This window comes from Arvicanthis niloticus, chromosome 20 (assembly GCF_011762505.2).
Source record: "Arvicanthis niloticus isolate mArvNil1 chromosome 20, mArvNil1.pat.X, whole genome shotgun sequence".
In the NCBI taxonomy this organism is placed as follows: domain Eukaryota; kingdom Metazoa; phylum Chordata; class Mammalia; order Rodentia; family Muridae; genus Arvicanthis; species Arvicanthis niloticus.
The window spans coordinates 48,501,517-48,522,363 of NC_047677.1; the positions used below are offsets into that span (position 1 = coordinate 48,501,517).

The 20,847-nt window shown below is 50.0% G+C and overlaps 2 protein-coding genes across 3 annotated transcripts; one reads left to right on the top strand and one right to left on the bottom strand.

Moving 5' to 3' along the window:
• Nucleotides 1–3,633: 3,633 nt before the first annotated feature.
• Nucleotides 3,634–8,833, bottom strand: Psmb9 (proteasome 20S subunit beta 9). Of its 2 annotated transcripts, XM_034524367.2 has the most exons (6): nucleotides 8,678–8,833; nucleotides 7,000–7,067; nucleotides 5,661–5,792; nucleotides 5,004–5,133; nucleotides 4,486–4,627; nucleotides 3,634–3,812 (listed from the first exon to the last, which is right to left on the bottom strand). In XM_034524367.2, exons 1-6 carry the CDS (start codon nucleotides 8,735–8,737, stop codon nucleotides 3,685–3,687), a joined length of 660 nt encoding a protein of 219 aa, XP_034380258.1. In that variant the 5' UTR covers nucleotides 8,738–8,833; the 3' UTR covers nucleotides 3,634–3,684. The 2 variants fall into 2 exon arrangements, with proteins under 2 accessions (XP_034380258.1, XP_076772742.1); XM_076916627.1 differs by lacking the exon at nucleotides 7,000–7,067 and having other exon boundaries at nucleotides 8,678–8,790.
• Nucleotides 8,834–8,943: 110 nt separating this feature from the next.
• Nucleotides 8,944–19,884, top strand: Tap1 (transporter 1, ATP binding cassette subfamily B member). Its single transcript, XM_076916626.1, has 11 exons — nucleotides 8,944–9,835; nucleotides 10,552–10,666; nucleotides 10,804–10,934; nucleotides 11,896–12,101; nucleotides 12,657–12,854; nucleotides 14,089–14,217; nucleotides 14,367–14,555; nucleotides 15,211–15,379; nucleotides 15,596–15,763; nucleotides 17,301–17,437; nucleotides 19,231–19,884. The coding sequence occupies exons 1-11, from the start codon at nucleotides 9,310–9,312 to the stop codon at nucleotides 19,435–19,437; spliced, it is 2,175 nt and encodes a 724-aa protein (XP_076772741.1). The 5' UTR covers nucleotides 8,944–9,309; the 3' UTR covers nucleotides 19,438–19,884.
• The last annotated feature ends 963 nt before the right edge of the window (nucleotides 19,885–20,847 follow it).

Genomic DNA, 20,847 nt, shown 5'->3' on the forward strand with positions numbered 1-20,847 from the left:
ATTGGAGGTAGTAGTGGTGGTGGTGGTATGTGTGCATGTGCATGTGTGTGTACATGTGTGTGTATGTATATGTGTGTGTCCTGCGGGCCGTCTAGAGGTCAGAGGACAACTTTCAGGAGTCAGTCTTCTTTCACAGTAGATCTGGGATTTGCACCCATGATTAGGATCAGTCAACAAGTGCTCTCTACCCACTGAGCTATCTTGAAGACCTGAATAACTGTATTTGGAGGAATATAATTCTTTCTAAGTGCATATTTACCTACATCCTATAGAAGCTGACATGTAACTTTTTTATTGTACATAGTATCAAGTCTCATGAAGACATTATCATATAAGTACTGTGCTGGGTAGTTTTGTGCCAACTCGACACAAGCTAAAGGTATTTTGAGAGGATAACTTAAGAAAACGTCTGTAGCGATTTTCTTAATTAGTGATTGATAGGGGAGGGTCAAGCCCACTATGCGTGGTGCCATCCCTGGGCTGGTGGTCCTGAGTTCTATAAGAAATCAGACTGAACAAGCTTTGAGGATTACAAGCTCCTCCATGACCTCTGCATCAGCTCCTGCCTCCAGATTCCTGTCCTGACTTCCTTTGGTAATTAACGGCTATGTGGAAGTATAAGCAGAATAAACTCTCTCCTAGGTTGCTTGGTCATGGTGTTTCACTGCAGTAATAGTAACCATGGATAGGACAAGCATGTAAGGCTTGGATAGACTTTGACGGAGTTCTCTTTCATTGTCTCCTTCCTGTAGACATGACTTCACTTCCTATAGACAGCTTCCCCTCTCCTTTCCTGGACATGTAACTTGTTTTTAAAATTTTTTTTTAATTTTTTAATTTTTTGAGACAGTGTCTTGTATCTATTTCTGACTGGCTTTGAATTCAGAATCTTCCCCTTCTGCCTCTCCAGTGCTGGGATCTATCATGTAGCATTTTCCGTAAGTAACATGTTTACCAGCCTGTTGCAAATGACTTACTTCATTTGGGGTTTTGTTTTAAATCCCTGTTACCAATGTTTTGTTAGTTTCCAAAGCAGGAGGAGAATAAGTGTCGACTTGTTGCCAAGTTGCCAGGCTGCTACTGAGCACAGTTTGCCGACCCTTGATTGGCGATTGCTTTAGTACGAGTGTAAACACACCATCTGGACCTTGGCTCTCTGAAATTGACTGGGGATTGCTTTAGTTCGAGTGTAAACCACTCAGTCCTGGTCCCACGTGGCTTCAAAAGTTGTATATAGCTTTCAGTATTTGGAATGGAGACTGAAAGACAGAATTTTATTAGTCTTCTGCCTGGTTTTCTTTCTTTCTTTGCTCTCACTGACTTGTGGCTCAGAGCCAACTGTTGCCTGTGGATAGTTTGTGACCAATATGTGTCCTGTTAAATTGGGCCTTTGAGAACTCAAAAAGTCCCAGCTTGTAGTGTTTTTGGTTTCCAGTCTAGATATTTCCACTGCAGATAACATCAAGTTGCCAGTGGTTAACAACTGTCTTTCAGAATTCTCAAGTATTTCATGGTGGATCTGCCAACCCTTATAAGCCAGCTCCACGTGGTATGTATGTATGTATGTATGTATGTATGTATGTATGTATGTATGCATGCATTTATCTATCTGTCTGTTTGTTGTGCAGGATGCTTGCATGCCTTGAGGTCAGAGGACACCTTCAAAGAGTCTGCATTCTCTCCTGACCATGTGGATCCAGGGACTAGAACTTTGGTCATTACCCACGGAGTCATCCAGCAGGGAATATTATTTCTTGATAGCTCTGTTGTGTAGTTGTTTTAATCTTTGGCATTATTTATTTTTCTCTCCCTCATTTCCCCTTTGCCTCAGATGCTTTTTAAAAAACCATCTGACTCTGGGAGATATTTCAGACTCTTGGAAAGAATGATACGGTTTTTTTTTTTTTTTTTTTTTTTTTTGATGGATAGAACAAAGCCTTCCAGTTTGAACACGTTTGCAGTTTAGCTGTCTGTGTGGTGCTGGTTCAGGCACATCACGGGCTTGAGAGGTCAAGGCTAACTGAGCTTGGAGAGTCCCCATATGATCCCCTTCTCAGTTCCTCTCACCAGGGAGACCTCCCTCCTGGCTGCAGCTGAGCAGCTGTGCACTGGGGCTGCTTTCAGGGCAGGCTGGGAGTTCTGGCTCTGCTCACTGGCCACTTTCAGTTCTTGCTTTTTGAATCCTATCCAGAGTTCTTAGTGGCCATCATACTCTGGAGAGACCAGGGGTGGGGGAGGGCTCTTAAACTATCATTTACCTTAAAAAAAATAATTAAATAGCAGAGTTAGCAGCTCCAGGTGTTAGACAACCCACCATAAGCACCGTTTCAAAGGAGCAGGACCATTCAGAGTATATTCAATCTGTGTGCTCAGAGTCTTACTTGAGGTTCGCTTGACTCTGTCTGCTCATTTAGTTATTAGCAAAATGGCACTGAGCCCTGGAGACACAAACCACCTCAGGGTCACTGTGCCTTCATTTGCCAGGAGGATGAAGGAAATGGTTGACTCTGTCTAAGGACATGAACCCAGGGGAGCTGGCAGCTGTTAAACATCACTCCTGGGGCACCCATGAGCTGCTTGTCAGGGGACGATGGCTTTGTTCCCTCATCTGTGAGCCCCAGAGTGAAACCTATCTCCCCACCCCCACCTTTTGGAGCTTTTCCTTTGAGCTGTGTTCAGCAGTCCTGTGACAATTTTTATGGTTTACATGATTTTAAAACATTATTTATCTTGTGTGGCATGTGGAGGCCAGAGATCATCAGCAGGTGACTTCCTCAGTCTCTACTGAGGAAGTAGTTTTGGGGATAGGGTCTCTAACTGAACCTGGAGCACACTGATTTTGTCAGCCATTGTGTTCCACGAGTCCCTATTTCTGTCTCCCCAGTACAGAGGTTCCAGGCAGGTGTCACTGTGCCTGGTTTTCAAATGAGTGCTGGCAATCTGGTCCCAAGGTTTTGTGCATAACCAGCCCTTTACTGACTGAGCCGTCTCCTCAGCGCCAGATCTATCATATTATAAACCCATCCAGGGGCAGGAGAGATGGCTCAGTGGTTACACACCTGGCTGTTCTTACAGAGAGCCCAGGTTCAGTTCCCAGCACCCACATGGCAGCTTGCAAGCAGACACCAGTTTGTTTCCAGTGTCCTTCTTCTGGCTGCTACAGGGACCTGCACACATCCATGAAGGAAGAAAAAAATAACACATACAATAAAAGTGAACAAATTTATAAAATTAAAAAAATTCAATCCACATTGACCTTTCATATAGGAAGACTTTTCTCTTAGGGTGCTCTGCTCTCTTTTTCTGGAGGTGTTTGGCTCAGGGGTAAAGAACAATAAGGTGTTTAATTTAATGTCAAGCTTTACCTCTTTAAATTGGGATTTAAATCCCAATTCTTACTGTATAGAAGTTCACTGAGTCCTGCAGACTTTGAATGTGGTTAGTTTTAGTGTGGATGCTTTTATTTATTTGCAACTTACATTTTATTTTTTATTTGTGTTTTTTTTGTAATAATAAAGTTTATTTTTTAAAAAAGAATGAAAGGAGCATGCTGATCTCAGGGCCAGGAGGGAAGCTTCCTGCCAGATGCTGTGTCTCTCAATACCCATTTCACCATTGTCCATCACATCAGCCTCTGGTTCCATAAAGTTTATTACAAACAAGGAAGGGACTTCGGGGGGTTGGTCACTCGTCGTAGAATTTTGGCAGCTCATCTCCCAGGATGACTCGATGGTCCACACCAGCAGCTGTAATGGTGACCAGGTAGATGACACCCCCACTGGAGCCATCTCGGTTCATGGCCAGAGCGATGGCTGCAGAGGATTCACGTTGGAGAGAGGAGCAGAAAATGGCTGAAATATTCTTTTCCTTCCCTCTCTGACTACATGCTACTTTTCCCTCAGAACACATCGTAACGTCCAGCAACCCGGTATCCGCCCATGTTTCTGTTGCAAACGTTCGTTACCTATAAGTTAGCACAAACTGCCCAAATCCTTGAAGGTTGAGCAACCAAGTTTGTGTGAGCTAGCTGGGGGCGGGGCTGGGTGGGTGGGTGGAGGGGATAGGTTAATTCATTGCTAGTTCCCATAGTGACCTCGGACCCTTCCGTGATTTGCTTAAGACAGTCCTGTTCCATCCCTATGCCCCTGGCCTCATCTCTTTTACCGGTTGTCTTGTCTGTCCCCTCCCACTCTCAAACGACTCCCAGTTTCAAAAGATGAAGAGACGGCTCAGTAGTTAAGAGCACCTGTTATTCTTACACCCACATTGGGTGCCTTACAAACACCTGTAACTCTGGAGGACCCAGCATCCTCTTTTGGCTTCTACATACACACTCATGTACACAAGCATAATTAAAAGTAAATATTTGTTTTTAAGCTTGGACACGGAATGGCCACCCGTGTATTTCTTTTCTTATTCTTCACAATCTACTTTCTTTCCACATCCAGAAACCCTCCCCAAGTCACCTCTCAGTTGGCTCGTTACCATTTGTGGTGAAACGCCGGCACTCCTCGGGGGTCATGCCTGCCTTATAAGCTGCGTCCACATAACCGTAAATGTAGGAGCTTCCAGAACCACCGATGGTAAAGGGCTGTCGAATAAGCATCCCGCCCATGGTTCCATACACCTAGAGAGAGGGTCCCTCAGGTCAGCTCAGGGTCATTCCACAGCTTCTTCATGTTAGATGAGTTATTGTGAAGACCTGGGACCCCCACATTTGAGTCTACAGTAGTCTACAGTATGCCTTTATCATGTATTTTTATCATTCATGTAGCCCTTGGCTTGCCTGGAACTCTCTCTATAGATCAGGTTCTTCAAACCCACAGAGATCCACACGGCCCTGCCTCCCGAGTGCCGAGACCGAAGATGTGTACCACCACATCTGGGCTGTAGTATGTATTTTGAGGAACCGTCTTTGGACCACAAAGCTAGAAAGATGTACAACTTTCATCTGTCTCAGGAGAGGAGTGGGGAACCCTGAGACCTGGAACGGACACACTCACCTGGCCCCCCTCACGTTGGTCCCAACCAGCTACTATGAGATGCGCTAACAAGTCCTCACGGTACTTGTAGGAGATGTTCTTCACCACGTTTGCAGCAGCCAGAACGAGGGGCGGCTCCTCCAGTTCCAACCTGAAGCGGACATTGGGAGTGAAGTCAATGGCACTCTGTTAAGTCTCATCCTTGTCACCCCATCGCCCTCCCTGCCAAGTCACGCTTGAACCAGTGGTTGCCGCAGCAGCTTCCCTCCCATGTGCCTGGGGGAGCCGGAGCTTCACGTCAGAGGTCCTCAGCTCCTCACCTGTTGTCTCTGCTCCACCTTCCCACTCCCAATGATAAACCCCTCCCTTGACTCTAAGGGCCTGGCCCTAAAGTAGATGATAAACTTGCTTCCGTCCCAACGACCTTGATTTCTCCTGGCAACTGCCTGATATTAGGAGTGGGTCAAATGGTAGTCTTCTTCCTGATTTCCTTCCTATATCAGGGCAGTGATGTGCGCTTTTCAAGTCAGCACAGGGGAGATGGAGTCGCTATTGTGATTTCCTCTTCACAGATGCAGAACACTGGCTCCCAGATACTCCAGTGTGGGCTCAAAGCTGGCAAAGCCGGCAGTTGGGGAGTTTTAGCGGGAGGGGAGTCAGGACCCCGGGGCTTTGTACCCGTGTAGCTCCAGCTGGTAGGCGGCCATGTCAGCAATGGCTTGGGCATCAGCAGCAGAACCTGAGAGGGCGCAGTAGATGCGCTGGTGCAGAGGGGAGAGCTTGTCGAACACTCGGTTCACTACTGCTGATCTGTAGGGAAGGAGTCAAACGTTCAAGGTGGTTTGAAAAGATACAGCAAGGTTGGAATGCTTGGATTAAAACAGGAAACAAAAAGCCATCTCAGAGCAGTAAGTCGCTGCAGTAATCAAAATCAGATGTGCTGGGCAGGGGAGGGGAGGGGTTGCCCAGGTGGTAGAGTACCTGCCTGGCACGCACATAGCCCAGCATAGCGTGAGGTGGGCACAGCGGGCATACCTGTACTCTTGGTGCTCAGAGGCAGGAGGAGCAGGAGTTCAAGATCAACCTTGACTACATAGCAAGTCTGAGGCCAACCTGGGCTACAGGAGAGAGACCCTATTTTCAAATACTACATTCCCCAAATACTAGAGTTTTAAAAAAAATTATTTATTTTTATTTTATGTATATTGGTGTATGCCTGTGTGAGGGTGACAGATCCCCTGGAACTGGAGTTAAAGACAGTTCTGAGCTGCCATGTGGTTTGCTGGGAATTGAACTTGGGCCCTATGGAAGAGCAGTGCCATCTCTCCAGACCCAAAATACTAGACTTTTAACAACTTATTATTTTTTTTTATAACAAAAGAATACCTAGGTAAGAAAAATGTGCCTCGAAGTCAGGCAGTTGTGGCACACACTTTTAATTCCAGCACTCAGGAGGCAGAGGCAGGCGGATCTCTGAGTTCGAGGCCAGCCTGGTCTATATAGTAAGTTCCAGGACAGCCAGGGCTACTCAAAGAAACCCTGTCTAGAAAAAAACAAAAACAAAACAAAAAGTGAAATAAGAGGGAAAAAATGACTCTTTCCAGAATTTCTTTGCTGTTCATCACTTCGAGGGGCGACAGTAGTTCTACGAAACATGGCGGAAACAGCATCGACGTAATCCTACCGTCTGACTCGTGTGTGAGGAAGCCAGCCAGAACAGAGGACCAAGTAAACTCTCTTCAAACTCAGGCAAGTGAGTGAGATGTCTGCTTGACAAAACCACCATTTATTTTTTTATCCTAATTGCAGACAGCCCTGTCCCTCTACAACCTACCCTGTGCCCCTCGGAGGCACTATTTCTTTACGTCCTCCGGATCCTCTGCCATGGATTCAGAGGCCCAAACGCTTCTCCATCTGTGTATTACGGTATTACCATACTGCTCAGAAGCGGGCAAGAAAAATGTGCACTTAGGGTCACCAGCTTCCCCCCAACACACAGGCCTGCAATGCTACTCACCCTGCTGACACCCGGGAATCAGAACCCACCACGACACCCCCGTCAAACTCCACCGCCATGATAGTTGTCTGCAGAGAGACAGTATGGGAAGTCAGAGCAAGGAGTGTCCTGACCCTCCATCTCTAAGAGGAAATGTCCATGGCAGGAGGTGACCGACTCAAGGTCACACAGTGTTCAGGCCTGCCTGAACTTCCCTTCGTGTTCTGTGTTGTGTCCTGCTGCAGGGGACTGTCACAGCTTGTCTGTGGTGCAGCATGGAAAAGAACCCTCTCCCCAAACCCTGGCTTCCCAGAATGTACTTCTTCCCTCCCTGAAAAGCAAGGCTGGGTTCCTAGAGGCTGAAATAATCCACGTGAGAAGGAGAGCAGGACAGGAGGAGAAGGCCCGGAAACTGTCCCTGCAGCGTGTGAAGCACGTACACACGCATTATCCCTGTGAATTACTGTGACACAAGGCTAGGTTTTTCCTGGTCCTGGATCGCCCCAACCTGCAACCTTACTCAATCAGAAGGAGAGCCTCAGGGTTACTGAACAAGGGTCACAGAAGAGGCCGGTGGGTTGACATGGCCAGGAGTCGAGGCAGGACAGAAGCAGCAAGGATTGTTCAGGTAGGGTGCAAGTTTCATTTAAGTGAAACTGGACTCTGCAGCCAGGGGAAGGGACTGCTGGGTAGCAGAGTTTTTCCAGGTCAAGGAAAGAATTAAGGATGAATGAAGGAGGGCAGCCATGTCTGCTTCCCCCATGCCTTCAAGGCTAAATGGCACCTTAGAAACCCTCGGTCGGTCGCACTGAGAAAACTGACTTATGGAGAATGAGCTTTCTAAAACTCGCCCAGGTCTCACTCTGGACCCTTGACTGATCTGATTTCTAAGTTCCACAGCTCCGTGGCAACGAGGGAGACTTTCCCAGTCTTTTTGTTCAATCCACACCATTCTGATCTCCGGGAACCCTGCGCGTGAGTGTGCTTTCTGACCACAATAAAAGGTTAGAAATGGCCACTCTGTCCTGGAGGCTGCTCCTGCATACCATGTTAAGAGTGTGGTTGGTGGCTGTCAGAGATCAGAAACCAGCTGCCATCTCCTCCCCAGCTCCTAGGCCTGGGCAAAGTTCTCAGGCAAGCATGGGGATGGTGGTAGTGGGGGGAGCAGGGCAGCACCTGGAACAAGGAGGACCACCGTTCACCCCCATTTCCCCTGCAATCCTGGCGCCAGAGAGCTTGTCCTCACTCAGGGTGAAGGTTGTCTGGGGTTAAGCAAAGATTTGTATGATGTGTTGCTAGGTCCTTCTCAACGACCCTCCAAATTACCTTCTCTCAGGTGCTTCATCCAGGACACCTCAGCAACTCTTTTGCAGGGGTTCCCAAGCCCCTCCCTCATTTGATTTAACCAGTAGCCCCCACTGCCCAAGGCTAGAGTGAAAGCGAAAGCGCTTTGGAGCAACTTCCCTTAGACGCTTCCAGCTCGAGCCAAAGCACGCACCTTCTCACCAGCTTCGCATGCCGATCCCTCCACAGACCCCTGGACACCACACTTCTGAGCAGGGGTACCCTACGTTCACTGTGGACCGCAAGCGCTGGGCGCTACAAACTTCCTAAGTTTCTTAGTCTCTTAGTTCACTTCCCAGAGCTTTAGGGGTCCCTGGTCACCCCACCCGCTGACTGTCACCCCCAGACCCATTACCCCGGTGTGGACTTCTTCCGTCCGGAACGAGCCGGCGCTAGGTGCTCCTGCCCGCAGCATCCTAGCAGAGCGGAGCTCGGCTTTCCAATCAGCGGCCGCGCGCGGCGCTGGCAACTTGCAGCCTGAGGCCCCGCCCCGTCATCGCGCAAGGGGCGTGGCATTCTACCAAGCGTTTGGCGCCCAGAGCCATCCTGAGCAGGGCAGATCTGCCCAGAAACAGGTGACGACAGAGAGTCCCGCCCTGAAGCTGGGGTGGGGCTTGGGATGGGAAAATTCATGCAAACAAGGGAAGAAGCCTGGGGAAGGAGAGGAGAATGAGAGTCATGGAGAAGAACATAGCAAGCCAGGGTTGCTAGGCAGAACTCTAACTCCGACTTCAGCGGCAGCTTCCAGAACAGCCTGGGCAAGCCAGTATCAGACGGGGGGCGTGTCTAGTGAATCGGCCGCAGCTTTCGGTTTCTTCTTCCTCTAAATGCTGGCACTTCTAGCCAGCGCCACCAGCTCGAGCGGGTTCCCGGGACTTTCCGTGCACACCCTCGGACCCGCCCTTCTTCATTCCGGACCGAGACTCCAGTGCCTCGAGGTCAGCGAGAGACCCAAACTAGGACCAGACTCTTGACAGCGCACGCTCCATGGCTGCGCACGCTTGGCTGGCGGCAGCCCTGCTGCTGCTGCTGGACTGGCTGCTGCTGCGGCCCGTGCTCCCGGGAATCTTCTCCCTGTTGGTTCCCGAGGTGCCGCTGCTCCGGGTCTGGGCGGTGGGCCTGAGCCGCTGGGCCATCCTGGGACTAGGAGTCCGCGGGGTCCTCGGGATCACCGCGGGAACCCATGGCTGGCTGGCTGCTTTGCAGCCGTTAGTGGCGGCGCTGAGTTTGGCCCTGCCTGGACTTGCCTTGTTCCGAGAGCTGGCCGCCTGGGGAGCGCTCCGGGAGGGTGACAACGCTGGATCACTGCACTGGAACAGTCGTCCAGATGCCTTCGTTCTCAGTTATGTGGCAGCATTGCCCGCAGCCGCCCTGTGGCACAAGTTGGGGAGCCTCTGGGCGCCCCGCGGCCGCAGGGGCGCTGGAGACATGCTGTGTCGGATGCTAGGCTTCCTGGACTCCAAAAAGCGGCGTCTCTACCTGGTTCTGGTTCTCTTGGTCCTCTCCTGCCTTGGTAAGGGAGACTCGGGGTGAAAGAGCAGGTCACAGGGGACAGGGCAGGATTCCAGGGTAATGGGCAGAAAGGAAAAGTAAAGTGGTCCCGGAAAGTGTCAGAGCCTAAGGGGGCAATTTAGGCAGAAAGAGAAGGACCCAGGCCTGAGAGGTGGTCCTGACAAGGGCGTTGGGGACAGGGTCTTCCGGAGCAGAACTTTACATCAATAGCTCTAGTGTGAGGGTTTCTTTCCACACCGCCATCTTTCCTTTCTTCTTCTTCTTCTCCTCCTCCTCCTCCTCCTCCTCCTCCTCCTCCTCCTCCTCCTCCTCCTCCTCCTCCTCCTCCTCCTCTTCCTCCTCCTCCTCCTTCCTCTTCCTCTTCCTCTTCTTCTTTTTTCTTCTCTTCGCCTCTCCTCCTCTCTTCCTTTCTTTCCTCTTTGAGACAGGGTCTTTCTATGTAGCTCTGGCTGTTCTGGAAGTCACTATATAGGCCACCCAGGCCGGCCTCAAACCCAGAGAGATCTGCCTCTACTTCCAGTGCTGGGATTAACAGCCTGCTCCCCAAGCCCTGCTCACCGCCATCTTTCTTAAGTAGCCCTTGAAAAGTTTGATGTAGCTGAACAGGCGTGGGTCGGCGAGCTCAGCTTTCTGGACAGTGGTGAAGGGAGAGGGGCAGGAGTCGTGGGTGGTTCTCTCATCACATTTGTGACTGAGGTGTTTCCCCTCTCTCCTCAGGGGAAATGGCCATTCCTTTCTTCACCGGCCGCATCACTGACTGGATTCTTCAGGATAAGACAGTTCCAGGCTTCACCCGCAACATCTGGCTCATGTCCATTCTCACCGTAGCCAGGTGTGGGGGTGGGATTGGGGATCCCGCAGCAAAGGGCACTGGATGTTGGGACTGTTGTTTAAGTTACACTTCTGTGAGGCTCTGGGATTCTGTCTCAGGAAGGAGACAGTGATCCTCCTGTGTCTCTGACTCTCTAGTACAGCGCTGGAGTTTACAAGCGATGGACTCTACAACATCAGCATGGGCCACATGCACAGCCGTGTGCACAGAGAGGTGTTTCGGGCCGTCCTTCGCCAGGAGACAGGGTTTTTCCTGAAGAACCCAGCAGGTCTCTCATGAAACCTTGTCACTTGGATAATATAATCTCTATATTGCCACACATGCTCAACTGTCCACCTCCTACAAACATGTACACACACATGCCCAGGTTGGATCCCCAATACCATATGGATGGGGTGTGGTAATTCCAGCACTTGGGGGACAGAGGCAGGAGCTAGAGGCTGAAGTTCAAAGTCTTGCAGCTACAGAGTCAATCTGAGGCCAGCCTAGGCTACACGAGATCCTGTCTCTGAATCCAAGACTTCCTGTATGTTAGACAAAAGCTCTACCAACTGAGGGACCCCCTTCCCAAGCCTTCTTATTCATGATATATCTCAAATGTAGCAAAACATTGTCCTTTTTTACTCTAAGAAAAACAGTCTTTGCATTCAAAATTCCCTGTAGATAGAAACGGCAGACTTACAGCCCTGGGAAGCCAGAGACCCTCAACTCCAACTGCCTCATTTAAAATGGAGGAAACTGAATTCTAGTCAGGAGACGTCCAAACCTACCTAGGCAGACACACCGGGGTTAGACCCTCGAGTCTCTACTTCCTAAAGGATCCTGGGCCTGCCTCCCTGGCTGCTGCCTCTTTGTTTTGTTTTGGGTGTTTTTTTTTTTTTTTTTTTTTTTTTTTTTTTTTTGACAGGGTGTCACTGTGTAGCCTTGGCTGGCATAGAATTCACTAGGGAGATCAGACTGGCCTTTGCTGCCTCTGCCCCCAGACTGTTGGGATTAAAGGCGTGTGACACCACACCCAGCTATAGCTCCTTTACAGGCAAGTGCAGGCCGACTAGATGTTTCTTTTCCTTCTTCTGCATTGAAGCTCCTGCACCTCCCCAGTCCCCTACCCTTGTTACCCCCTCAGGATGCTGTGCTGACATGTCCACCCTGCCCCCCCCCCCCGACTGTCAGCTCCTCTTGTCTCTGGACCACTTGCTCACTGTCTCTCCTGTTTCCCATCTGGGCAGGTTCCATCACATCTCGGGTGACCGAGGACACAGCCAATGTGTGTGAGTCCATTAGTGACAAGCTGAGCCTGCTGCTGTGGTACCTGGGGCGAGGCCTGTGTCTCCTGGCATTCATGGTTTGGGGGTCACTGTACCTCACTGTGGTCACCCTGGCTTCCCTGCCTCTGCTATTCCTTCTGCCCAGGAAGCTGGGGAAAGTGAACCAGGTGCGTTCCCAGATCCTCTGCTCCTAAGCTCGGTTTCTCCGAGAAGACTTTCAGTGGCTTCCACTCTTCCATCATCCTGAGCCTCTGTCCTGTCACCGATGGCCCCATATTGTCCTGCACCTACATCTATGTACTCTGCCTTCTTGTCTAACTTCTGGCCACATTCTGTCCTTACGAATAGGATCCCAGGCTGGAGAGGCAGCTCAGGGTTAAGAGTGCTGTCTGTTCCTCTAGGGGACCCGAGTTTGGTTCCCAGTGCCTATACCAGGCGGTTCTCAGTGGTCTGTAGTTCCAGCTTCAGGGGATCTGACTCCCTCTTCTGGTCTCCATGGAGATCTATACACATGATGCACACACAAACACAATAAAATAAATCATTGAAAAACTGGATATGCTTCCTCCACGCCTCTTCTACCTAGAAGTATGGCTGTAGACTTTTCTCTTCTCTTTGTCCCTCTGACTCTTAACTTTAGTCTCCATGTAGGTGACCTAGATATCTCTATTCATTCTCCTTTGGACACCCCATGTGATGTCTCTGGTCCTTGTTTCCTATAGTCAGTGGCAGTGAAGGTGCAGGAGGCTCTGGCAAAGTCCACGCAGGTGGCCCTCGAGGCCCTGTCAGCGATGCCTACCGTACGGAGCTTTGCCAACGAGGATGGAGAGGCCCAGAAGTTCAGGCAGAAGTTGGAAGAAATGAAGACGCTAAACAAGAAGGAGGCCTTGGCTTACGTCGTTCAAGTCTGGACCATGAGTGTGAGTAGCAGGAGATGAAAGTCCTCTCCTTTGCGTGGACATGTCTTGATTTCATTGTTTCTCAACCTTCCTGCTCCTCCTCCAGTGGGGAGTGATTGGCTCAGGGCAGTGTTTTGTGGTGCTAAGAAGTGGCCTTCCACATTGGGACACAAAGCCCACTTGACCTGTGTGTTAGGTTTCCACTCTCCCAGCTCGAGCCCTTCCTTGGCCTCTCAGGAAGCCACATGTTTCCTGCATGGTGTGTGCTTCATGCTGGCACTGTGTGGGCGAGTTAGTGGGAGTTATGAGAAGTGCCAGCAGCCAGTGGCCAGGGGCAGCTGTGATAAGGACATACAGAGAACTAAAGTCTTAATCAGAGATCCCAGGCTCCATTCTGCCACCAACCAGTTCTGTATTCATCACATGTTACCTTTTTTCCAAGTCTGCTGCCCTGTTTTGAAAAATGGGAATAAAAACCGATGTGGTGGTTCACATCTGTAATCCTGGTGATACCCACACTGAGGCAGTAGGATTGCTATGAGATTCCAGCCACCGTGAGCTACGATGTGAGACTGGTCTCAGTAAAAGGGTTGGGGAATGAGATGGCTCAGGAGGTAAATGTGTCTGCTGTCTTGCTGCTGTGACCTGAGATCCATCTCTGGAACCCACATGACGGATGGAAGGAGAGAACTGACTCCCGAAAGTTGTCTTCCGACTTCCAGAAGGTGCACCGTAGGGCCTACTCACATACAAGAATAAAAAGATAAGTAAATGTAATGATGTGACCTCCTTTACAGAGGCTCTTGATGTGAGCTGAGTCTTTACCCTTGTAACACAAGTTACAAGTGGAGATGGTTCACCTGCTAAGGACACAGACTGCTCTTCCAGGTGACCAGCAGTTATGTAGGGCACCTCTGTAATCGCCTGAAGCTGTAGCTCCAGCGGTTCTGATGCCGTCTTCTGACCTCTGTGGGTGCCTACACTCATGTGCCTGTACCCGCAGACAGACAGACAGACAGACAGACAGACACACACACACACAGAGGCACACATACACACAACTTAGAACTGTAAAAAAATCTTTTTAAAAAAGAGTCAAATGTTCCTCAAACAAGGAGACAGCAGCGATCCACCGATCCTGAGCTGTGTTTGAATCTGACCCTTGACCCCGCCTTCCCCCCCATCTCACGTGTCTGGGAGAAAGGACCTCACATGTGACCATTGCGGTCCGTTTTATCCCCTGTATTCTTCGTAGGTCTCGGGAATGCTGCTGAAGGTGGGAATTCTGTACCTCGGCGGGCAGCTGGTGATCAGAGGGGCTGTCAGCAGCGGCAGCCTTGTCTCCTTCGTGCTCTACCAGCTTCAGTTCACAAACGCTGTTGAGGTGAGCCCCGCCCCCGCTGCGCGGGGCCCCTGACCTCTGCTGCTTTGCGCATCCTCTGCCTGTTCACTGAATGCTGTCAAGCAGGTTAGAGCGCCCACCTGCTTTCATGGTCCATCCCAGCCTCACCCACACTCCACTCTGCGATGCAGGTTCTGCTTTCCATCTACCCCTCCATGCAGAAGGCTGTGGGCTCCTCGGAGAAAATATTCGAATACCTGGACCTGACTCCTTGCTCCCCACTCAGTGGTTCACTGGCACCCTTAAACATGGAAGGCCTTGTGGAGTTCCAAGATGTCTCCTTTGCCTACCCAAACCAGCCCAACGTCCAGGTGCTTCAGGTACTGTTCACCCATCCCTTTCACTTCTTCAGTCTTCTTACCAGTGACCAGGGCCTCCCTAACCCTCAAAGGTGACAATGAGACTCACCCCAACCAAAGAACCAGCTTGGTCTTCTAATAATGCTACGGGGAGAAGAGACCTCAAGGAGAAGGCTTCTGGGGCTCAGGATGGCTCAGTGGCCAAGAGCATGTGCTGGGCTTGCCGAGGAGCCGGTTCCCAGCATTCGTATGGTGGCTCGCAACCACCTGCTCCTGTTCCAGGGGATCCTACGTCCTCTTTTGACTTCTGGGGGTACGTGGCATGCGTGCTGGTCAAACACTCATACACATAAAAATAAATAAATCAATCTATTTTTTAAAGATAAAGTTCCTTTAACAAAGGAGTTAGCAACCCGTGTCTCCAGCTGCTGTGTGACGCAGACTGGATTTCTGCTTCTGGGAAGAAAGGCTCGCCCTCCATCCTCCACTTGTAGTTTGGGTGATGCTTCTTGCCTGTTCCCATGCCACAGCCCCCTCTCTTCTCTTTCGGAGGTGTCCATGCATAGAGGGTAGGGAATGCTGTGTATTCTGTTTTTCTCCTGGGTAGGATGTCGTGTAGCACACCGACTGACAGAGGCCTCCAAATGCTTTTCCGATGTGCTTCTCTGGCCTCCAGGGGCTGACATTTACGCTGCATCCTGGAAAAGTGACAGCATTGGTGGGTCCCAATGGGTCAGGAAAGAGCACCGTGGCTGCCCTGCTGCAGAACCTGTACCAGCCCACCGGGGGCCAGCTGCTGCTGGATGGCCAGCCCCTGGTCCAGTACGATCACCACTACCTGCACACTCAGGTGAGCAAGAAGGAGGTGTGGGGGAGGGGAGGGGAGGGGATCAAGCCAAGAGAAAATTCTCGGTGAAAACTCTTGCAGAGAGTTAGGGGATGCACGGCGGAGTCGGGGCTGTGTACAGGACACGTGACTGTATGGTATGCACCGGATTGTGAATCTTCAGTCTCACACAATAACACTTCTGTGTTTCTTGCCTGGGCTCTTCACATCTCACCTCAGGTGGCCGCAGTGGGACAAGAGCCGCTCCTATTTGGAAGAAGTTTTTGGGAAAATATTGCCTACGGCCTGAACCGGACTCCAACCATGGAGGAAATCACGGCTGTGGCCATGGAGTCTGGAGCCCACGATTTCATCTCTGGATTCCCTCAGGGCTATGACACGGGTATCCGAGTTCTCACCCTGTCTCCAACAATCCTGCCTTTATCACTCAATCCCTCCTGCCCGCTGGATGTCAATTCGTAGTTGGAACCCTCGTTTCTAAGATTCACATCTTCAGTGCTCCATCTGCCTTCAGACGGCCTCCCTTCCCAGCTCCTCTGATAGCTGTGTTCATGTTCTTGTGTGTGGTGTGTGTGTGAGTATGTATGTGTGTATGTATGTATGTGTATGTTTGTGTGTGTGTATGTCTGTGTGTGAGTGTGTATGTCTGTGTGTGTGAGTGTGTATGTCTGTGTGTGAGTGTGTATGTCTGTGTGTGTGAGTGTGTATGTCTGTGTGTGAGTGTGTATGTCTGTGTGTGTGAGTGTGTATGTCTGTGTGTCTGAGCATGTCTGTGTGAGAGTGTGTATGTCTGTGTGTGAGTGTTTATGTCTGTGTGTCTGAGCATGTCTGTGTGTGTGAGTGTGTATGTCTGTGTGTGTGAGTGTGTATGTCTGTGTGTCTGAGCATGTCTGTGTGAGTGTGTATCTCTGTGTGAGTGTATATGTCCATATGTGAGTGTGTTTATGTCTATGTGTTTGTGTATATCTGTGTGTATGCGTATCATACCCTAAGGGAATGAATGTGTGTGTATGTGTATGACTGTGTATGTACATGGGTGCATGTGTGTGCCTGTGTGTATGTGTGTGTCTGTGTGTATGTATATATGTCAATGTGTCTGTGTGTGTCTGTGTATATGTGTGTATGTGTGTGAGTATGTATGTGTGCCTATGTGAGTGTGTATGTGTGTGCCTGTGTGTATGTATGTGTGTATTATGTGTCTGTGTATGTGAGTATGTATGTATGTGTGTTGTGAGTATATATGTGTACCTGTGTGTGTATGTGAGTGTGTCTGTGTCTGATTATGTGAATGTGTATGCATATGTGAGTATGTGTGTGCCTGTGTATGTATGTGTGTATTGTATCTGTGTATGTGTATGTGTATGTGTATGTATGTATGTATGTGAGTATATATGTGTGTACCTGTGTGTGTATATGTGTGTCTGTGTATGCGAGTGTGTATCTGACCGGGCCAGCAGGTCAGTCAATGGGGTCTGCAAGAGAGAGAGTGGGGATGGAGGGGCAAGAGACATGAAGAATGGAGACAAGACAAAGTTTTCTGATCAAGTCTCATTTATTGAAAGAGAACCATGTGTATATAAGCACACGCAGGGGAGTGCAGCTGCAGACACTTTACCACGAGTGCCTTGCAGCTGAGGCACTAAACAACAAGTCCAGGATATGTCTGAGAAAAACAAGATGTTTATCAGAGTGTGCTTAGCTGTTGTGGGCTGCTTGCAAAAATATTAAGCTAGAAAAACAAGTCTCTTGTCAGGGTGGAAAAGTATCAACCTGCAAATATATGGCCCAAGATGGCTGCAAAGTTGATAGCTGCTTTCTGCTAGGAGTTGGCTCCCAACATGTATGTGTGTGTGTCTGTATGTGTATGTGAGTGTGAGCACACACCTATCTACATCTCAGCTGGACTCTTGTCTCTGCAGAGGTTGGTGAGACAGGCAACCAGCTGTCAGGAGGTCAGCGACAGGCAGTGGCCTTGGCCCGAGCCTTGATCAGGAAGCCACGCCTGCTTATCTTGGACGATGCCACCAGTGCCCTGGATGCTGGCAACCAGCTACGGGTAAGACTCTGGTTTTCAGCCTTTGTCTTTTTGAGCCATCTTGCTATGTGGTCTTGGCTGGCCTGGGCCTCACTTTGGAGACCATGCTGGCCTCAGACCCTTGGTAATCTTCTCACTGCTACCTCTGGAGGGTGGGGTCACCCTGCTGTGTCATCTTCCTGGAGTCTCATTCCTGTGGGAGCTTTGCTTCTGTTACTCACCCCGTGTTAGTTACACCAACAACGTAACTGTTCAAACCTGTCCTTGGAATTCCCGGTTTCCAGGACATGGGAACCAGCAAACAGAGTTCCTGTTCTAACAGTCTGTGGGCTAAGCTTGCGTTGTGTCTTAGACACTCTATCCCACCCTTTGTACTAATTTGCCCATCAGAGTCTTTTGCTGTGCTTATTCTGTGGATGGCAAAATAGGGGCTAAGAGAGGTTGATTAACATTCTAAAAGTCACACAGCTATTGAGCAGTGGAGCCTGGGACCAGATACACATTATCCAAATTCTCATGTTCGCTGTTACTATTACATTTTTTAAAAAATTAAGATTAATTTATTTTATGTGTATGAATATTTTTTCCTGAATTTACGTGTGTGCCTAGTGTCTTTGAAAGTCAGAAGAGGGTATGGATCTCCTGGAACCGGAGTTATGGATGGTTTTGAACCACCAGGTGGGTTCTGGAACTCAAGCCCTGGTCCTCTGGAAGAGCAGCCAGTGCTCTTAACTGCTGAGCCATCTCTCCAGCCTCTGCATTACATTTCTTTAAATTGAATATAAAAATTCTCATTTTAGGGCCTGGAGGGGATGGCTCAGGAGTTAAGAGCATTAGTTTTAAGAGCATTAGCTGCTCTTCCAGAGGACCTGGGTTCAATTCCCAGGACCCACATGGCAGCTCACAACTGTCTGCAACTCCAGTTCCAGGGTGTCTGACACCCTCACACAGGCAAAACACCAATGAACATAAAATAAAAATAAATTATAAAAAGCTTCTGAGTTTATTAGAGGGTTATTAAAAATATGTATGACATAGGAGAGATGATGTGTGGGGTGGGTCCTGGAAGAAGAGGAGGGAAATGGGAGATGATGTGATTATATTTCATTATATTCATGTATGAAATTCTCAAAGCATAAATTAATATATATTTTTGAATGTAAAAAAATTCCTACATATTAAGGCTGGACGAGGCGACCCTAGTCTAACTGCAGCTTAGTATGCTGTGTTTGGGTGATGTCCTTGGGAGGCCTGCTTTTTCCTAGAGGGAAATGGAGGAGTGGGGGGAGGGGAGGAGTGGGGGGGGAAATGGAGGAGTGGGGGGAGGGGAGGAGGACCGGGAAACAGCAGTTGGGATGTAATATATGGGAGAAGAATAGTTTTCTTTTAAAGTTTCCCAGCTGTCGGGGCGGTGGTGGCACAGGCCTTTAATCTTAGCACTTGGGAGGCAGAGGCAGGCGGATTTCTGAGTTCGAGACCAGCCTGGTCTACAGAGTGAGTTCCAGGACAGCCAGGGCTATACAGAGAAACCCTGTCTCGAAAAACCCAAAAAAAAAAAAAAAAAAAAAAAAAAAAAGTTTCCCAGCTTATGGGTAGAGGTGAGAGACTATTCAGTCCCTCCTCTTGTGTTTCCGCTCTCCTGTCTAACTGTACCACCTCTTGAGAAGACACTTTAACAAATCTAAGGTTTGGAGAGGATCTCCAGACCAGGGATATCAGCTCCTTGGGAAGTGACGATGTGTCCCAGCCTTGGAGACACAGGGCCTCCTGGGCGGTAGAGGTCAGAGCTGTAAGTTGTGTGTGTGTTTCTGCAGGTCCAGCGGCTCCTGTATGAGAGCCCCAGGCGGGCTTCTCGGACGGTTCTTCTTATCACCCAGCAGCTCAGCCTGGCAGAGCAGGCCCGCAACATCCTCTTTCTCAAAGAAGGCTCTGTCTGCGAGCAGGGCACCCACCAGCAGCTCATGGAGCGAGGAGAGTGCTACCGGGCCATGGTGGAGGCTCTTGCGGCTCCTTCAGACTGACGGGCCACTGGACTGCACACTGCGCGCTGCCCTCCTCCCCCTGTCTGCCCCGTGTGGCAGAGAACCTGGGACCAGAGATATTACCACACCCACGGAGATAGTTGAGGAGTGGTGTTTGTTACATGAGAAAATGTAACCTCTAGGAGATGCCCGGAATTTACCACGGATATTTCCCTGACTCGCTCCCTGTTAGACAGGGTTTCAGGTACCCCAGGCTAACACTGAGCTGCTAAATCGCCTGTCTCCACCCTCCTGGCGGTGAGCTTGTATCACAGCTTGCACACGCAAACCTGGTTGATGTGGCGTTGGGATAGAATGAGAAGGAACGCCCAAAATGTACAGAGAGAGAAAGGACAAGCAGCTCGCAGTTAACCAAAGGCACAGGCTGGCCAACGGGTGTTCTGTGGGTTCTTGATATTTATAATAAAACTGGTGTTTTGTACTGTGGCTTCTCCTGTTTCTTAGCTCACACAAAGTCTTTGCTGAGCTAGCCAGCACCCTCCCCCCAACCCCACCCCCCACAGCCCTGTGTCCCGTTCTTCTCCAGAATTCTGTTTTACTGCTGGACCCACCATCCTTTATTTCCTGGGGCTCTCATTTCTCTTTCCTACCCACCCACCGACTCCTAGTGCTGAGCAGGACCGGGCGGCATCCCTTCCCTCTCCGCACCCCAAGGCATCAGCAACATTTTGGAGTCCTTCTCTTCCTCGTTGAGGCTGGGAAGCGCGGCAGCGCAGCCAGTGGGGACCTCAGGAAGCCAGACTGGATAACCTCGTCCGCTCTGAGTCTTTCTGAACCGCTCACCTTCTCCTCTGCGGCACACGCCTGGATAATCTCAATAAAACCGATAGGATTATCCAGTCAATCTCTTCCAGTCAGGGAGGGCCCGGTGTGTGACGTCAGTAGTTGCTGGGCAGATAAGGTCCGCAAAGGTTGCAAAGAGAGGTGGGGTTTAGAACTCAAGGAAGGCGCGCTCAGCCCTGACTTGAGCGACTTGAGCAGCCCGGGGCAGAAGGGCGCGTCCTCGTGGGTGGCCTCAGGTGGTGAGACTGTGGAACCGAGAGGGGCCCTAGGAGGGATACATGCGCCCTTTCCTTGGTTCGTTCTTCCCCATTTTTTCCTGATTGTCCCAGGACCTAAAGACCTGGTGCACCCGTTTATCGCATTTTCCAGTTTCTATAAAACAATGCTCATTTGAGTGCTGCCCCCATCCCCAGGACGCACGCTTAGGTGAATCTGCTCCATGCTCCCCTCAGATTCCAAATTTCTAGAGAACTTCTTTAGACGACAGTACCCTATCCAGTGCTCGGCTGTTCCCAGAAGATGCAACCCCCCTGCCCCCCGTGGGTCCGTCCTCACGTACCCCACTGCTAGGTGGCCTCCGAAGGCGCACCTCTTCTTCCACCCCAC